Raw genomic sequence first — 17,987 nt, forward strand, 5'->3', positions numbered from 1 at the left:
GACCCCTTACTATAACCATGATAAGGGGGTGATTTGTGACTATGTCTCTCATATGGTTCGTACCGGTTGGCAAGTTTGCTGAACTTTTGTCTAAAACCATGGTGACTTATCGTCTTACCCAGCTGGGCAGATTCATGAATCTCTTTGATCTTATATCACCAAATAGGTACTTTGTGGAAGGCTCGGTGGGACTGGAACATAACTGTTTATATGGGCCATTCAGATCTTGTTTGAAGTTATCCCTTCGTTTGACGTTGATGTCAGCATTAGCGTCTGCAAGTAGTCTAATGGTATCTGATGCCTTTTTCATTGTACCAATCAAATCAAATTCTGTTTTTTTTCAGCTACAGCCTTCATGAGTGCATCCGTAATCTGTACCAAGTGTATAATTGCCTTCATAACAAGCCCCTGTACGTTTTGATAGTTCAGGTCCTTTGTTCTAGTGAACAATTTTTGTTCTCATGAAGCACCAAGACACTTTCACAATTTTGGGGACATTTATACGTTTCCATGACCTCCTTCAGTTTGGACATGTTTGGTGGTTTGCACAAACCAGTATTTGCCAAGTCATCTCTCACCCTATCAGTTGTTTCTTCGTCATCATCAAAGAAATCTTACAACTGACCAACCATTTGGTTGACCGCATTCATGTCATCCTCTTGTGCAGTGTCTCCTTTCGAGCATTTGTTAACAAAAGATTCACAGCAATCTTCGTCATCCGTATCGTCGCCATGTTGAGTTGTTTCACTTTGTTTACTTGTGTTCAGGAAACTCTGTGCCTCTTCGGAACTTCCGGAACTCGATGACTGGCCGCTAAATTTAGCCAGGGTTGAGCTCAGTTGCTCCATGATGCAGTCAGCATGTGACTGCATAACTGACCTCATTAAAACTTCAAGCAGCGCTGGAACTGACCCACTGTCCATGGGGTTTTTTGCAATGTCAGCAGAATTATCACTTAATATGTCATTCAAGGGCATTTCAGAATCATCACAAGCCCTTGTAAGCAAAGGAGGAGCCATGGTGTCTCGGGCTCCCACAATCTCTGTCAGACTTTCAATGAAATTTTGGCAACGCAAAGTGTTGGCGGTGCCAGTCTCTCTGCTGTTTTCAAACCCCTGTGGTGCAGATTCTCGATAAATAGCCATTTTGCTCACCATGGCCAGTGGCCGTATAGGTGTCCCAACGTAGAAAAGTTGTGAACTGACTGACTGTCACTCTGACGAAATCGTCAATTTGATTGTTGATCTTTTCCGCAAGTGTTCAACACAATAATGCAACTGTAAATCAAAAATAGGTCTTGAAATAGAGCAAATTCTTCTGAAAAGTTGTAACACGTCTTACCGATTCCAAAGCGCTAGCATACTGATTCGCCTGAGCATCGCGTGCATCTCATGTGATTCCAGAATTAAGGAATAGGGAAGTGGAATAATAGTTAACATCTTCCAATGTTGCCGGATGTTACACTTATCCCTTGTAACTCACCTCCTTGCGATCAGACAACAAAGACATGTGTATTTGTAATAGTTTAATAGCACAACTGATGTAGAGTCAACATCCGCTCCTCTCAGATCTAACATTCAAACAGTGTGATGCAGAACCATACAGATGGAACACAAGCACTGAAAGGTGCATTGTGAACATGGCTACTCTTCAAAGTACCTGCCATAAAGCATAGAAGCAGCAGTCCATCAATATTTACAACTACAGTTCACAAAAATACTTTCATGGCTTTCCCAGCAAACATTACCAAGGTTGTTTTCGTTCCTGTTGGCTTTGAAATCTTGTGTAACATTTTTGTCAGAAATACCCATTAGTCTTGTCACAATTCTTGTCAAACAATATGAGAACAGCCTCCAGTAATTACTGTTCAGTGTATGTTCCCAGTACATTCTGTGCGCCAGGTACTCAAAAGTGTAACATGACCACAATGACCCCTTCAGCAACACCAGCATCAAAATTCCATGATGAGAACATACTTCACAAGCAAGCCTTCACCATTTAGCATAACTCCTGGCCCATGTACAATACTGTTTGTTTACATACAATTTCACAAACATCAGATGAAAGTCTGCTTGTAAAATGTGCCTATAAATATAGCAATTATACATTACAAATATATCATGGAATATCCTTCAATCAAACTATTAAAAGTAAAGTAAAAGAATTCAATAACATCATCTGTACCTATTCATCTGGACAGTAACAGCTGGAGTCTGTTTAATACCTTAGTCAGCAATATTGCAGCTACTATTGGGCAATCTCTCTGCTTTTAAGTGAACCAGACCAACAAACAGCCAGTAGTGTGGGGATCTTTCACTCCAGTCAGGATGATGACACATCTGATGACTGATCTTCCCAGTAAGTAAACCCTGCAATGGACTATTCATACTCATCCACCATTGTTATCAACCAATCCACAGTTGGCAATTGGTATTGGTGATGCAAGATCTTCCTGGCAGGTAACCTAGGTTGCTCCACAGTTGCTGTGACAATAAAGTGATGACTGGTCACCAACACTACATATCGTCAGCTTTTCTTGCACTTGCAGGTGAAAGACACAGATATGACCAGGAAACACATTTGTAGCTTGTGGGTAAATATTCCCATGGTCGACTAGAAGGAAATGCATTTTCCAAATCAGTTTGACGTCATTATAACATAGTTCTTGCTTGGATGATGTTAAGTTGTCTGGTTGGTTATTGTGACTATTATCTCAGCAGTGACTTAATGCTAGTTAAATAAGAGGTAAAACCGTTCATGAATACTGTCATTTAAAATCAAATACAGTAATGCCATTAGAAATATTGGTCTCTTACTATGATAAATATTTACTCTTGCACATCAGAGAGTTAATTCATTGTTAAACACCATGTTTATTATTTGTTTAGCACAAGACATAAGTTTGGTTACATACTTTTGAGATTTTTTAAGCTTTCTCAATGAATCATTTCAAATGTTAAAATTATTATCCTAATGACAACAAATCAATTAACGCTCATCAAGAAATCAGAGTTTTTAGAGCAGTTATATGAAAAGGGTACTAAGCTCATGCTAGAGATTACATTAATTGATGTAACATAATAATACAATGATGAATAAACATACCATGTTAATTTGCATCAACAGAACCAGTAATATGAGTCATGTTAAAGAGCAGAGTATTACTTTACAGTTTCATCTTAACACCAGTTTAAACACACAGACATGCACATGTGGAAAGACAAAGAAATAGAGCTCTACTTGTGTCTAAGGAGAGTCTACATGAAATAAATACCCAATGTTTATCACAGATATTTAGTAATCTAATATACATAAACCCTTTGCAGTGATTGAAATTAAGGATGAAGATCAAGGGGTCCTTGTTATAGTTAAAAATGATGTGACTTCCACATCCAAAAGGTTTAAACCATATTGCCCAAACCGCCGAGGATCCAGGACCCCGAACCCCATACATATATATATATAAATATATATATACAACACTGCTAAGATCACATTTCTACAGATAGTGACATTATGTACACAATATATGAACCACATGCAGGTTAGGTATACAAGATGTTTACAACATCATAACTTCATAACATTCAACAACAGCAATTTTCAGGACATAGCAATGTTTGCCTTTTATTGGTTCTGTAAAGACTGTACTTATCAATGGTGATTTACTCATTTACATATGTAATAGTTGACAAATATATTACCTTAATCTTGTAATGACATGATTGTGATTTAAACATAACACTTTGATTTCACATTTAAATATCTCACTACATGTGCACTACATACATATATTGCTGTAAAATATGTATAAAAAGATACAGATTATAATACATTCATGAATAATACATCAATTTACAGTGCATGATACAAAATAATAAATAAACAAACAGTGCAAAAACATATTCTAGAAATATCCAAACACTGTATTCATACTTGATGTATCTGACTGCTCCCCTGCTGTATTCCAACTGGATACATGTGACCCCTCCCCTTCTGTATTTCTACTGGATACATGAGATCAGTCCCCTGCTGTATTCCCACTGGATACATGTGACTCCTCCCCAGTTGTATTCTCACTGGATGTATGTGATCGCTCCCCAGCTGTATTCTCACTGGATACAAGTGATCCCTCCCCAGCTGTATTCTCACTGGATGTATGTGATCCCTCCCCAGCTGTATTCTCACTGGATACAAGTGATCCCTCCCCAGCTGTATTCCCACTGGATGTATGTGACCCCTCCGCTGCTGTATTCCCACTGGATGTATGTTACCCCTCCCCTTCTGTATTTCTACTGGATACATGAGATCAGTCCCCTGCTGTATTCCAACTGGATGTATGTGACCCCTCCGCTGCTGTATTCCCACTGGATACATGTGACCCTTCCTCAGCTGTATTCTCACTGGATGTATGTGATCGCTCCCCAGCTGTATTCTCACTGGATACAAGTGATCCCTCCCCAGCTGTATTCCCACTGGATATATGTGACCCCTCCGCTGCTGTATTCCCACTGGATGTATGTGACCGCTCCCCTGCTGTATTCCCACTGGATGTATGTGACCCCTCCCCAGCTGTATGCCCACTGTACATATGTGATCCTTCCCCTGCTGTATTCCTACTGGATACATGTAATCCCTCCCCAGCTGTATTCCCACTGGATACATGTGACCCCTCTCCAACTGTATTCTCACTGGATGTGTGTAACGTGTGCCTTGCTGTATTCATAGTGGGTCTTTCAGAGCCCCCACTGTTGTATCTCTGTGTGTCATCCACAACTCTCTTCAATCTTAATGCATATGTGGTTTAAGTATTTTGCATGTTTTTGTCAGCCACCTTCCTTCTTCCCTCGTGTGATCTGTGCCTTACCCTGTCCTGTATTACTGTTACTGATAATGTACATAATGTGAAACCAGCAGACTACCGAAACCAGCAGACTACCTCATCAAACATCCACTTCATTACCTCAGTCACAGTAATGAAAACAAATGCTGGGGAGCGAGTTACTGAAAAATACTGTTACCACACATGCACGTAATATACACAGAATCACCTTTGTTACAATGGTGTTCATGATCTCTAAGTGACCCATGATGGAGTATATACATATGTAGCCATAACATTTCACTAGCAAGCTGACCGGACATGTGCACTTCTAGAACACTACATGTATTCACATCCATCCTACTGCTGCCTTTGATACAAGATAGTGTTCTAAAATAAATCAACCTCTTCTACATTAACCTACCTAGAAATCTACAAATTGATCTAACATGGCTCTTGAAAGATTTTGGCCTTGTGGTTGTGGACATGGTTGCTATTGGTGCTGGTAATGAATATTAGCATCCCCATTGCTTCCAATGGAACAGAAACATTAAAACAATGCCAACAATATAATTAAAGCTACAGATATAATGATGTGATTATCTTGTACTCATTATGTACAATCACACCTTAAAAGCTTGATTACCAAAACATGGTGCAACCTTTATTTGATTATACATGCATCACTACCTTCAGTTCATTGGTTTCACTATGGTCAAAAAAGTTTTCTTCTCTTGATAATCATCCGAACCAAATGACCATACGTAAATTACATTGAAGTCACGTATTTGTAAACGGTACAAAGTGGACATGTCAGTGTTTGTAGATGTCGACCTTGCAACTGTCTCACTTTGCAACCTTGCAGAACTGAGCAGAGATATACAGCACAGAAAGCTTTGTACATTAGTAAAAAATGCTACATATTTCTGACAATCTGAATGGACAAACAGCAACAAACTGGCCATGATATACTCACTGAAAGATGGCCTTGGACTTGTAGACTTTATGGTGTGTGCATACATTGGAATGGTTTGACCCTTCCTGTAGCCAAATCTACAGAAAATTGTCATCATTGATTATGGTAAGGGTAAGGTGCATGTCAGTATTTCCAACAGCAGGGGATGAGTCTCTCTCCACTATCTGCTGTCCTCATACTAATACATTTTCCACTCTCAGCACAGGTGAGATGTAATGGCACATGTTTATCAGATCTGATTTCATCCATGATGTGAAAACTATCAGAAATATGTAGCAATCAAAACAGCAAAAAAGGATCATAAATGACAGTCCATAAGCTAAAACACAGATCTAGTATACGAAGAGATCTGGAAATTGCATTTCAAACACAGGCACAGATGTTGCTGACTTGTTCTCATCATCAGTGACAGCAGCATTGGTGGGGTTTGGGACTGTCTCCTCCACCATGTCAAGGATCTCACTCAGCTTGTTGTGGAAGTGGTTGGACTGCAACAACAATGTCACCACGCACTCACTTCTTGTGCCCAGCAAGCTATCCAAACTTTCCACTGGCCACCAGTGCCAGGCTAAGCTACTATCATGTTTATATGTCTTTATCTGCAACACTACCCTGTATATGTTTTAGGAAGAGTTTGTTTTCCCAAATGTCTGAGACATGAAGACTGAGACACAGTTCTGAGGAAATGATGGTGTATTAACCAAGTCATAACGCAAACTGACCACCTTACCTTTACAGCCACCTCTTCTGACAAGCACATGATAGTGGGAAACATTCTAATCTCTATGTCTGAAGGGGTCTATGTTATAACAAAGCTCAGGCTAAACAGATATCCTGAGGCCTCTCACTACTCACCTTAGCTTCTGACCTTGCCACAATCTCCTCAAATGGAGCTTTCTGGAAGGTTTCCAGGATCTCCTTCCTCTTCCTGTCCTCCTGCTCCTTGTTACCACAGCTGTCCTCAGCTGTGAAACACACTCAAGCAGGTTACAACACACAATGATAACAAGCACACACCCAGCCAGGTCATAACACACTTCGTCACAGCAATCAGACTTGATCACAACACACACTCAGCCAGGTCATAACACACACTCAGCCAGGTCACAACACACACTTAGACAGGTCACAACACACGATCAGACAGGTCACAACAAACACTCAGCCAGATCATAACACACATTCAGCCAGGTGATAACACACAATCAGGCAGGTCATAATACACACTCAAGCAGATCTCTAACACAGTCATTTGTAGCTATGTTACTGACCATATGTACTTCAACAGATATGAGGTCACTTCAAATTGGGCAAATGTGTCTTTTGAAAGAGAACTTTAAAACAGCCTCACACTAACTTCAGGGCTCCAGACAATATTCTGAACCTCTGAGTATATATACTACCCATCAAAAGTTTAGCTTCACTTAAAACACACACTATATATCATGTATACATAATTGGTTACACCGAAAATTAATTTCTCCACTATCCTGGGGACTTCAACTACAAACTTTTTGCATATGAATTGCATGAGGATCAAGCATCAAATTGCTGACAAGCATATGCAAATAACAGTTGCATTTGGGTGTAACGTAAGAATTTAACAATTATCACTGCTTTTCATCATTTACTGATCTCATGACAATAATCTTTTCAAAGGTATGAATTTGTTATACAATAGAACAGTTCATGTGTAAACATTATCTTAAAACAGCATGGAAAATATTTTGCAAAACGTAATTTAGAACAGTTGACTGAAGAAAGTGCCTACATTTGCACTAGTAAGTCTAATCTTTTGATGGGTAGTATATTAATGATATTTATCATAAATTTCATCCAGTCAAATAGTTCATTACAACTAGTTGAAGACATAAGTATGAGCTCTCACAAGCATACCACAAACCAAAGGATATAAAAACAAGAGTCATCAGAAGATGACATATCCCCCTGGCCCTGGCCCCAACATATTTGAAAGGACAAATCATGTGACAGTTACTTATTGTTTTTTTAGGTTCCGATTGCTATATCTACCAAGTTCTGCAGAAAAATATTGAACGGTTTTTGATTTCTGCTCTAGAAATGAAGCCCATCCCTCAATTTTGAGACTAAGTCCAAAACGTTTCCATGGAAACTGAGGAAATAATAAATCACAAAAACTTGTAAATACCAAAAGGCACCACTTGGGCATCTTCCACACATATCTACCAAGTTACACTGACAGATATTAAGAAGTTTTTGAGTTCTGCTCCGGAAACAAAACACACCTCTCACTTTTGAGACAAAGTGTGAATCATTTCCATGGAAACTGAGAAACTAGGAAATCACAAAAATCTTAACTAGCAAAAGGCACCACTTTAGGTTCCGATTGATATATCCACCAAGTTTTGCAGAAAAAAACGGTTTTTGAGTTCTGCTGCAGAAACGAAGCCCATCTCTCCAGTTTGAGACTAGCAAAAGGCATCACTTTAGGTTCTGATTGATAAGTTTTGCAGAGAAATATTGAACGTTTTTGAGTTCTGCTGCAGAAACGAAGCCAACTCAACCGTAAGAAGCCAACTCCACCATAAGACTAACACCAAAATGTTCCATGGAAAAACAAAAAAAAACATAAATGCCAAAAACCTGTAAATAACAAAAGGCACAACCATAGTCTGAGATTACTATATCTATCAAGTTTGGTCTAAAAATATTGAACAGTTCCTGAGTCATGCTCCGAAAACAAAATGATTACAAACGGACGGACAGACAAATGCATTACATGCCGGGGGGATAAAAATATTCAACGTTTTTTTAGTTATGCTCAGGAAATGAAGTCCCAAACATTTCCATGGAAACCGATAAAATAATAAATCACAAAAACTGGTAAATAGCAAAAGGCACCACTTTGCCACACATATCTACCAAGTTTTGCAGAAAAATATTGAACGTTTTCTGACTTATGCTCCGGAAACAAAGCCCACCGCACCATTAGACTAACACCAAAATGTTCCAAAACAAAAAAAATAAAAATGCCCAAACTGTGTAAATAGCAAAAGGCACAACTATAGGTTGAGATTATTATATCTATCAAGTTTGGTCTAAAAATATTGAACGGTTTCTGAGTTATGATCTGGAAACAAAATGCTTACGGACAGACAGAGGAGGCGTCCACTATATCCCCCTGCATTACATGCCGGGGGGATAAAAAAACAGAACCACAAGAATGTACAATTCAGTGGTCTCTCTCAAAGCCTAACTATTTCATTACCCCAAGGACGAAACATACCAAATTCTATGAACACTGCTTGAACATTTCCATCTTTGTGAGATTCAGAGTGAATTTGACCTTCATTTTCAGTTGCAAGTATTTTCAGAACATTTCAAAGGGCTATCTAACATGTAAACCAAACATGAGGTCCTTTAAGGGAACTCAAATTAACAACAAAGATATGTCATCTTCTTGTCATTTAAAGTAGGTCACTGCAAACTGTTAATGCTTGTCAAAAATGTCTATAAATAATGTAACTGCCACATGCACATGACTGTAACATTATCTGCAGAAAGAAGCAATGCAGTGAAAATGACAACCATAATTCAGAAATGACCTTAAATATCCCCATGACCTTAAACTTAGGTGAGTCACAACCTGTTTGTGTTTTCAGCCAGCCCTTAGAAAACATGTACCAGGTTTTACAGACCTACAATACACCAACATACCACAATGATGGTTATGTAACACATGTTTTTACTGTTAACTTCTTTCATTAAGATGCAAACTCGGGGTCTGTGCATTTGTTTGCAAGTTGTGATGCTAATTCTATCTGACAGGCGTGTATATTCCATAGTTTGACAACTCTCTGCTTGATTTCTTTTCTTTGCTTGATACTTTTAACATTAACATCAAATATAACATAAGGGTACAGAGAACCAGCATATTTAGTGTTTTCTATTGTCTTCAGAACATCAGTAAGGAAACAGCAGTCCTGTGCAGTAAGCCAATCAAACGTACCCAACATTTTCTTCAGTGATTCTACAGTTATTTCCTCATCAACTCTTCTCTGGAAGAAGAAAAGGGAGTGAGTGAAATAAAATCATATTCATAATGAAAGACAAATGTTTTAATGCCATCAATAATCCAGCTGTACTACACTGATTTACATCATCAGCTCTGGATATGACATTAGTGCCACCCATTCCAAAATATTCTGATGTTACAAGCCATGGAATACTGAAAGAACGACAATGCCCAGAATCTCCAGTCACATGTACAAAGAAAGCCAAACACATTTTCCAGTTCAAATCTCAATATTCATCATTACGTCATTCATAATTCATAGATTTAGCATGTCATATGTCAGTTTGGAAGAAGGTACTACTAATGCATAGCTCTAATTATACCACACAAAGACACTGAGACTTGAACAAGTAAATAGTTGCATGTATTTATTTTCAATGGAAATAAGGGGGCTTGTGATCATTGTGGTGGGTGGCAGCAACGTCTTCGATCTTTGATCTTACCCTGAGCATTGAAGGAGAACCATCTACACTCTCCATCTCAATGTTGATAGACCCTATGTCACTAACACTCCGCCCAATATCAGGAGTCTCTGAAAACACATGATCATAAAAATCAACCAGAGGACAGCTAAGAATTCAGAGTAGAAATTCCTTGAAGTAATTCCAATTTAACTCTTGATAAATCAAACATAAAAGAATGACAACAGATGTGAGGGAACTATGAACCTAGTCATGTTTCATGAAGCACTTCTATCAGAGTTACCTGCAGCGAAAGGTTTGTGCGTGAACGGAGTTGAGAGTCTGGAAGTGTCATGGCCACTGCCGCCCAATGCTTCAGCAATCTGGGCCTGGGAGAAGAGCCAGCTGTCTTTGACTGTTTCACTTGCTGGGTAGCTGGTAACACAGGACAACCCTCACATGAACATCAATGGGCCACAGATCAGTATAACACACAAACAAATCTCAAACACACTTCTCAGTGAGCACAAGAACCACTGCCATAGATAAACACACCACACAGGAACACACCATACATCAACTTCTCTGAATACAGTGAGCACAAGAACCACAACCATAGATCAACACAATGCACAGGAACACACTCCACATCAACTTCTTGTCCTACAGTCAGCACAAGAACCACTGCCATAGACCAACACAATGCACAGGAACACACTCCACATCAACTTCCTGTCCTACAGTGAGCACAAGAACCACTGTCATAGACCAACACAACGCACAGGAACACACTCCACATCAATTTCTTGTCCCACAGTCGGCACAAGAACCACTGCCATAGACCAACACAATGCACAGGAACACACTCCACATCAACTTCTTGTCCAACAGTCAGCACAAGAACCACTGCCATAGACCAACACAATGCACAGGAACACACTCCACATCAACTTCTTGTCCTACAGTCAGCACAAGAACCACAACCATAGATCAACACAACGCACAGGAACACACTCCACATCAACTTCTTGTCCTACAGTCAGCACAAGAACCACTGCCATAGACCAACACAATGCACAGGAACACACTCCACATCAACTTCCTGTCCTACAGTGAGCACAAGAACCACTGCCATAGACCAACACAATGCACAGGAACACACTCCACATCAACTTCTTGTCCTACAGTCAGCACAAGAACCACTGCCTTAGACCAACACAACGCACAGGAACACACTCCACATCAATTTCTTGTCCTACAGTCAGCACAAGAACCACAACCATAGACCAACACAATGCACAGGAACACACTCCACATCAACTTCTTGTCCTACAGTCAGCACAAGAACCACAACCATAGATCAACACAACGCACAGGAACACACTCCACATCAACTTCCTGTCCTACAGTGAGCACAAGAACCACAACCATAGATCAACACAATGCACAGGAACACACTCCACATCAACTTCTTGTCCTACAGTCAGAACAAGAACCACTGCCATAGACCAACACAACGCACAGGAACACACTCCACATCAACTTCCTGTCCTACAGTGAGCACAAGAACCACAACCATAGATCAACACACAACACAGGAACACACCACACATCAATTTCTCATCCTACAGTGAGCACAAAAAGCACTGCCATAGTCAACTCAACAAACGTGTTTCAACTTGTACAAAAACATGTATGTACAAACGGAACATATGAATAACAATCTACTTACACCATGTATACAGATTCAGTGGAACAAAATGGTTAGCCACAGAAATATAGTTGTGGTTACTATTGTTTTCTACATACACAATCAAGTACATCATGAAACAACAAAGTAATACTGAAGAAAAAGAAATACTTGTTTACAAAATATCTGAGAGTTAATGTTAGATATAAATGTGAATGATATAAATCCTGCAACATTCACAAAGTCATTACCGAGCAGCAATGTCATACAGAAGCAAAGATTGGTATGATGGATAGTGCTGGCTATTAAATGCTGAGGCTGAAGTGACAGACATCAAAAACAATTGCAGTTGAAATGTATCAGTTATCCTTGAACTGCATCAAGTGAAAAAGTTCCAGGATGTGTTTTCTATGTGCTAGTGGGTACAGTGACTCTGAGTGAGGGGGTTCATGGTTTACATTTCCTCTTATATTCTATTTCACACATTCAGTTTCTGGAATGAATGAGCAGACCTGAATATCAAGTAATTTTGCTGTTTCAGTGGTAATTCAATCATTCTTTTCCAACCAAGTTGTATGTGTAGTAAAGTGTGGTATACACTCTCTAAACAACTAAATCCAGAGATTGTCCAGATATTTTACACATATGCTACTTGGCATGTTACATTTATAACTAAACTCACATATCTAGCAATGACCTTTAGTTTGTTTGTTTGATTGTTCAATGTCCAGTATTCCAGCTAAGTGAAAGTAGTCAGTCAAAACTCCATGGGAACACTGAACTCCAGTCTGAACACTGAGATATGACAACATGCAACAAAAAGTGTGACCTCTCAATACCAGATGTCGCCTTTTATGACAAGAATGGCTGGCTGACGACCAGTTCTGTCAGATGTAAACATGTCTTGCAATTTCAAATGGTTAGAGTGTTTTGTCATCATACTAGTCCTGGGTTCCAAATCTTACTGGAGTCAGCAGGGGTTATTGGTATGTCACCAGAAAAAGTCCACAGTCGACAGTGGTGACAAGCATGAAGAGGTCTGCCAGATATTCTTACCTTTGATATCTGCTGCACCATACAACCATGGGTTATTCAACATCACAGTCAGCAATATAAAAGCTATATCATGCAGCCTGTCAATAATCAAGACTGGACCAGGCACATCAGTGACTCAGCTTCAGCACCAGTCCACATTATCAGGACATGAGGACAACCATTTAGACAAGCAGTGTCAGACTTCCATTACATAACAGTTGATTGTTACAAAGCCCAGATCCCCACAAGGCTCTGTCCCTTCAGCTAAGCAATCTGCCCCCAAGTACACCTGGACATGGTTCCCTCCACTGTTGTAATCAGATCCATATTCACTGGTGTTATGAGCAGCCAAGGCAAGCTTCCTGTTCCATCTGGCTAGACACTGCATATGAATGACATTCATTGTGCCTTGCTAGACTCCTACATGCCGCCAACTGACTGGACAAACACACACCTACATCCATCTTGTGACAATATACTATATACAATAATTGCCTAGATACTTGTGTGAAAGTCAGTACAAGCACAGAATAAATCACATCTGACAAATGAGCATTTGCAAGAATCTACAACTGAAGCTTTCTTCAAACTGCAACAAAACTACTACTCAAAAATTGCACAAACAATGATTTTGAATGGTAACTAGGACACTTAGGACATAATTAGTTAGGACAAAACATCATGCTGGTTACATGGTTACACAGGAAGCTGTGTGAACACAGGGTTTTGGGTCCGTGACGTTACTGGCAGCAATCACAGATGGAGTAGGCACTGGACACTGTCATAACGTCTGTCATCTACATCTAAAGTTCTTCAACAGTTCAAAAAGTAACACTATTTGTTCAAAAGCACTTTTGAAGAGAAGAAAGTATTTGGTGATATTTGAAATTGAAACACAGTTTGTGTCAAATGAGGTTTCATATCTAGGCAGAATTTGAACACATTCAATAGTTCCTGAAAAAGTTTCCTTTAGTGTGTTGAAGTTGAAGCACCGTACATATTTATGCAGGCTCAACAAAGCCTGTTGGACTCCAAAGCTGTCAATGAAGGGAGCAGTTTGTTCACATCTGTAGCTGTGCCATTGTAACATCTCGGCCCCTTCTAAAGCCTGAAGAGTAGACGTTGTTGTAAAGGGAGGTTACCCATGCTGTTACTTACAGATCGGAGTTCTCAAGCTCATCTAGGCTGTCAAGAGGGAATGGGATGGATCATTCTACTATCTGTGTACCCATTATATGTGTGCATACAGTGCTATCATGGAAACACTACAACACACACCTCCAGGCTCATATCATCACGTCATTTATCATCAGTGACAAACATGCTGTATTAAATATTGATGGTTAATGAAACAACAAAATTGAACTTATAATTCTGCTGAAAATCGAAAAACTTGCATTGGACGATCTCAGCATAATATCAAAAACATATTCATTGGAAATAACTGGAATAATACCATTCGATTGTTAACAGAAAACCAGAAACATAGACCTGAGTTACCTCCCTTGAATTACATCAAAGATTGAAAGCACAGCAAACTTGTGACAGCTAATAAAACATTGGTATTCAACTGCACAACTTATATTTTCTCATTTAAAGCAAAATGGATTTTGCATGATCAAACAAGTCCTGACATAAAGCTTTGCACATAAACAACAGCTTGCAAGCAGAACATAGAGAGTGTACAATGAGCTTCTGTAATATATCCACTAACATAACATTTAACTCTCATTAAGGACAAAACAGCCTTATAGACATAAATGTGTTTCAGTTTTCAGAATTGTATGAGAAAACACTGTTACTTCTACTCATATTTCAGATAAACTAAGATACTAAATTTGATAGACAGATAGATAGATATTTATACCTTTTGTGCAATGGCCCCTCAACCTACATGAGAGGAAGAAATTCAATGATAAATGTCCCTTCCCCATACAAGGAATTAGTGTCAATCTATCCCTAGACTACCGTGCGAGGTAACAGAGATGGGCTGTGTATGTATGCTTTGGTGTACCATGCTATGTGCGGTTGTGTGCACTTACCTGTGGGGTCGATTTGTCCGATTGTAGGCAAAGTTGGGAAGTAGATGGGGGGCTTCCTTACTGCGTGTATCTATCACCTGTTAAGTATACCAATGTCAGTATTACAAAGATAATCTGTACATGCCAGTATCACAAAGACAATCTGTGCAACATGGCAGTATCACAAAGATAGTCAGTACATGCCAGTAGCACAGAGATAATCTGTACATGCCAGTCTGACAAAGATAATCTGTCCATTACAACATGGCAGTATTGCAAAGATAATCCATACTACATGTCAGTATCACAAATATAATCTTTACAAGCCAGTATCACAAAGATAATCTGTACAACATGGCAGTATCACAAAGATAATCTGTCCAGGACAACATGTCAGTATCACAAAGATAATCTGTACATGCCAGTTTGACAAAGATAATCTGTACATGTCAGTCTGACAAAGATAATCTGTCCACTACAACATGGCAGTATTGCAAAGATAATCCATACTACATGTCAGTATCACAAATATAATCTTTACAAGCCAGTATCACAAAGATGATCTGTACAACATGGCAGTATCACAAAGATAATCTGTCCAGGACAACATGTCAGTATCACAAAGATAATCTGTACATGCCAGTTTGACAAAGATAATCTGTATATGTCAGTATCACAAAGATAATCTGTACAATATCACAGTATCACAAAGATAATCTGTACAATATCGCAGTATCACAGAGATAATCTGTACAACACATCAGTATCACAAAGATAATCTGCCCTGTACAACACATCAGTGAAAATGACAAAAGTACTTGACAAACAATACACATGACAAATGCTGCCTGATTCAGTCCTTATCCTGTTGTTGTTAATAACAATGGTTCCTTAATACACCTCATCTCTGTCAGGAATATAATGATGAGCATTAGACCTCAACAGACACTGACATTTGACATCTGGATCATCTCTGTGGGAAACTTCAGGGAGAGTTACGGTTGATGAGGCTACTCATTATGTTCAGAGACAAATATTTACTTGTAACAAAAAGAAACCATAGCAACAAAGTAAAGTGTAAATCACTATCAAGATCTGTGTACACAATCAATAAAACTACTGACATACACACCATGTAGGTCACAGAAATTCAGATCAATATATTAAATCACATAAAGGTTTTCATACGTGAAGAAAATACATCACGAGTCAGCTTCCATTAGTATATGAACATGAACAAGGAAGACAGTGTCGTACTTCTGTGAGCATAGTTCAGAACACCACAGCTAAGTAATGACAAGGAGGTGAAGATAGTGACCATCTTACCTGAGCTACATACTGACACAGCTGGGGGATGGCAGTGAGTTGACTGACAAGGTTCAGGTATGCTGCTATCAGACCATGGATTGCACATTTGTGTGTCAATGGAAGGCCCATATTTGTTACAGCCATTTGCTGAAAAATGAACATTATAATTAAGTATGTATAGCTGCTGTAATAATGAGAGCTAAACAAGTAAATATCTGACTGGCTGAAGTGTTTGCACCTCTTCCTCGAGGTGTCTTGGGTTCAGCTGTCACTGTGGGAGCTGACCATCTGGGATGAGAGGAAGCATCAGCGAGAATGTTGGAAATGCCAAGAATATGATGAGGTCGCCCCTTCAATGGGAGGGGAGCCATGTCTGATGAACACAAAGGTGGGATGACTACAGGTGAGTGGATCCCTGCCAACTGAAGACTTTGACGACCATCACAACCATGTTCCCTACAGTGCACCTCCTTTGTACAACAGTCAAATACATCTGCTTGAAATTCCAGGATAGCTGATCTCTCATTTTCACACTGATGAAGACACAATAGATTGGTGAGACCTATGTAAAGACATCCAGGGTCCCCCAATATCCATAGGGCATCACAATTGTTTTGCTTTCACATCACAGTTAAAGGAAGATTTAAAGAAACTAGAACTTGAGAAGCTGCAGTTCTAAGATGAGGTGAGCAGGCAATGCAATATGTAGGCCATCTGACAACCAGGGACTGAAACAAGCTCAATGAGTCAAAGGTCCCTGCGAACATGGATGCCTGGGAAGAAATACACTTGAAGTTGTCAAAAGGTTGACTGGCCATCTTAGACCTTGAATAAGGAAACCTGATCAGTATGACAAATGTGAAATATACCAGATATATCAGTTTTATCACACAGCCAGAAAATCACATGCTAATGTTTCACAAACGTGGGTTATTATCAAATCAATCAGCATCCCCAAAACAAAAGTAGAGCTTGACACTTCTTGTTGTAAAGAAGCATATTGGGAACACTTGCTTGAAGGGTATGTTTGACTGATTCTTCCAAAATTGTTCTACACTGTTTACAATCAAAGAAAGTTGACACAAAATATTTTGAATACACAAAAGCAAAATTTGTTTGCAGAGTTTAGTAAACATGCATGATGATGAAACAAATATTTCATCTTTGCTGCCTACAACATATTACACTCCTGCATACCTGAATATCAAGGGCGAGTCTGAAAAGTTCCACAAGTATCTCATCTCCTCCCATCTCAATGCAGATGAGGGCCATGGTGCAGTAGAGAGCCTCGAAGTTGTCCACACAGTTGCTCTCCATCTGCATGTTCTCCAGCAGGTGCCAGTAGAACTGCATGCCGCTCTGTCAACACACACTGATGGTGATAAGCATCAGCTAGGACAACATATACCATTCAAAACAAGTAGGGGATATTGGACTTAGAAGATAAAATGCTGATGATGAAGTCATGGAGGAATCAGATGACAAGAGAAATTGTGACACTTTATTCCATTCCTTTGGAAATGTTTTATCTGTATGGATATACATTATTTTTTCTCATATGTATTGGCACTGGCTAGTGGTATGCTCGCAAAATGGAATATTCCCTATTTTTTGCAATGATATACAAGGGATAACTATTGACATGTTAATTACTATAGGTATCAGGTATGACAATATATA

At 39.2% G+C, this 17,987-nt stretch overlaps 1 protein-coding gene across 3 annotated transcripts in view; it reads right to left on the minus strand.

Annotated features, from left to right (window-relative positions):
• Positions 1-1,512: 1,512 nt before the first annotated feature.
• The window catches only part of LOC137290605 (protein EFR3 homolog B-like), a 72,745-nt gene continuing 56,270 nt past the window's right edge, over positions 1,513-17,987 (minus strand). For 2 of the 3 annotated variants that reach the window (XM_067821657.1, XM_067821659.1), the window contains 9 exons: positions 17,505-17,666; positions 16,326-16,454; positions 15,021-15,097; positions 14,137-14,163; positions 10,558-10,688; positions 10,296-10,384; positions 9,787-9,835; positions 6,654-6,763; positions 1,513-6,286 (listed from right to left, as the gene is read on the minus strand). In XM_067821657.1, the coding sequence (XP_067677758.1) occupies positions 6,131-6,286; positions 6,654-6,763; positions 9,787-9,835; positions 10,296-10,384; positions 10,558-10,688; positions 14,137-14,163; positions 15,021-15,097; positions 16,326-16,454; positions 17,505-17,666 (930 nt within the window). In that variant the 3' untranslated portion in view covers positions 1,513-6,130. The remainder of the gene's footprint in view (positions 6,287-6,653; positions 6,764-9,786; positions 9,836-10,295; positions 10,385-10,557; positions 10,689-14,136; positions 14,164-15,020; positions 15,098-16,325; positions 16,455-17,504; positions 17,667-17,987) is intronic. The other variant, XM_067821658.1, reaches the window with a different exon arrangement.

This window comes from Haliotis asinina, chromosome 7 (assembly GCF_037392515.1).
Source record: "Haliotis asinina isolate JCU_RB_2024 chromosome 7, JCU_Hal_asi_v2, whole genome shotgun sequence".
Classification (NCBI taxonomy): Eukaryota; Metazoa; Mollusca; class Gastropoda; order Lepetellida; family Haliotidae; genus Haliotis; species Haliotis asinina.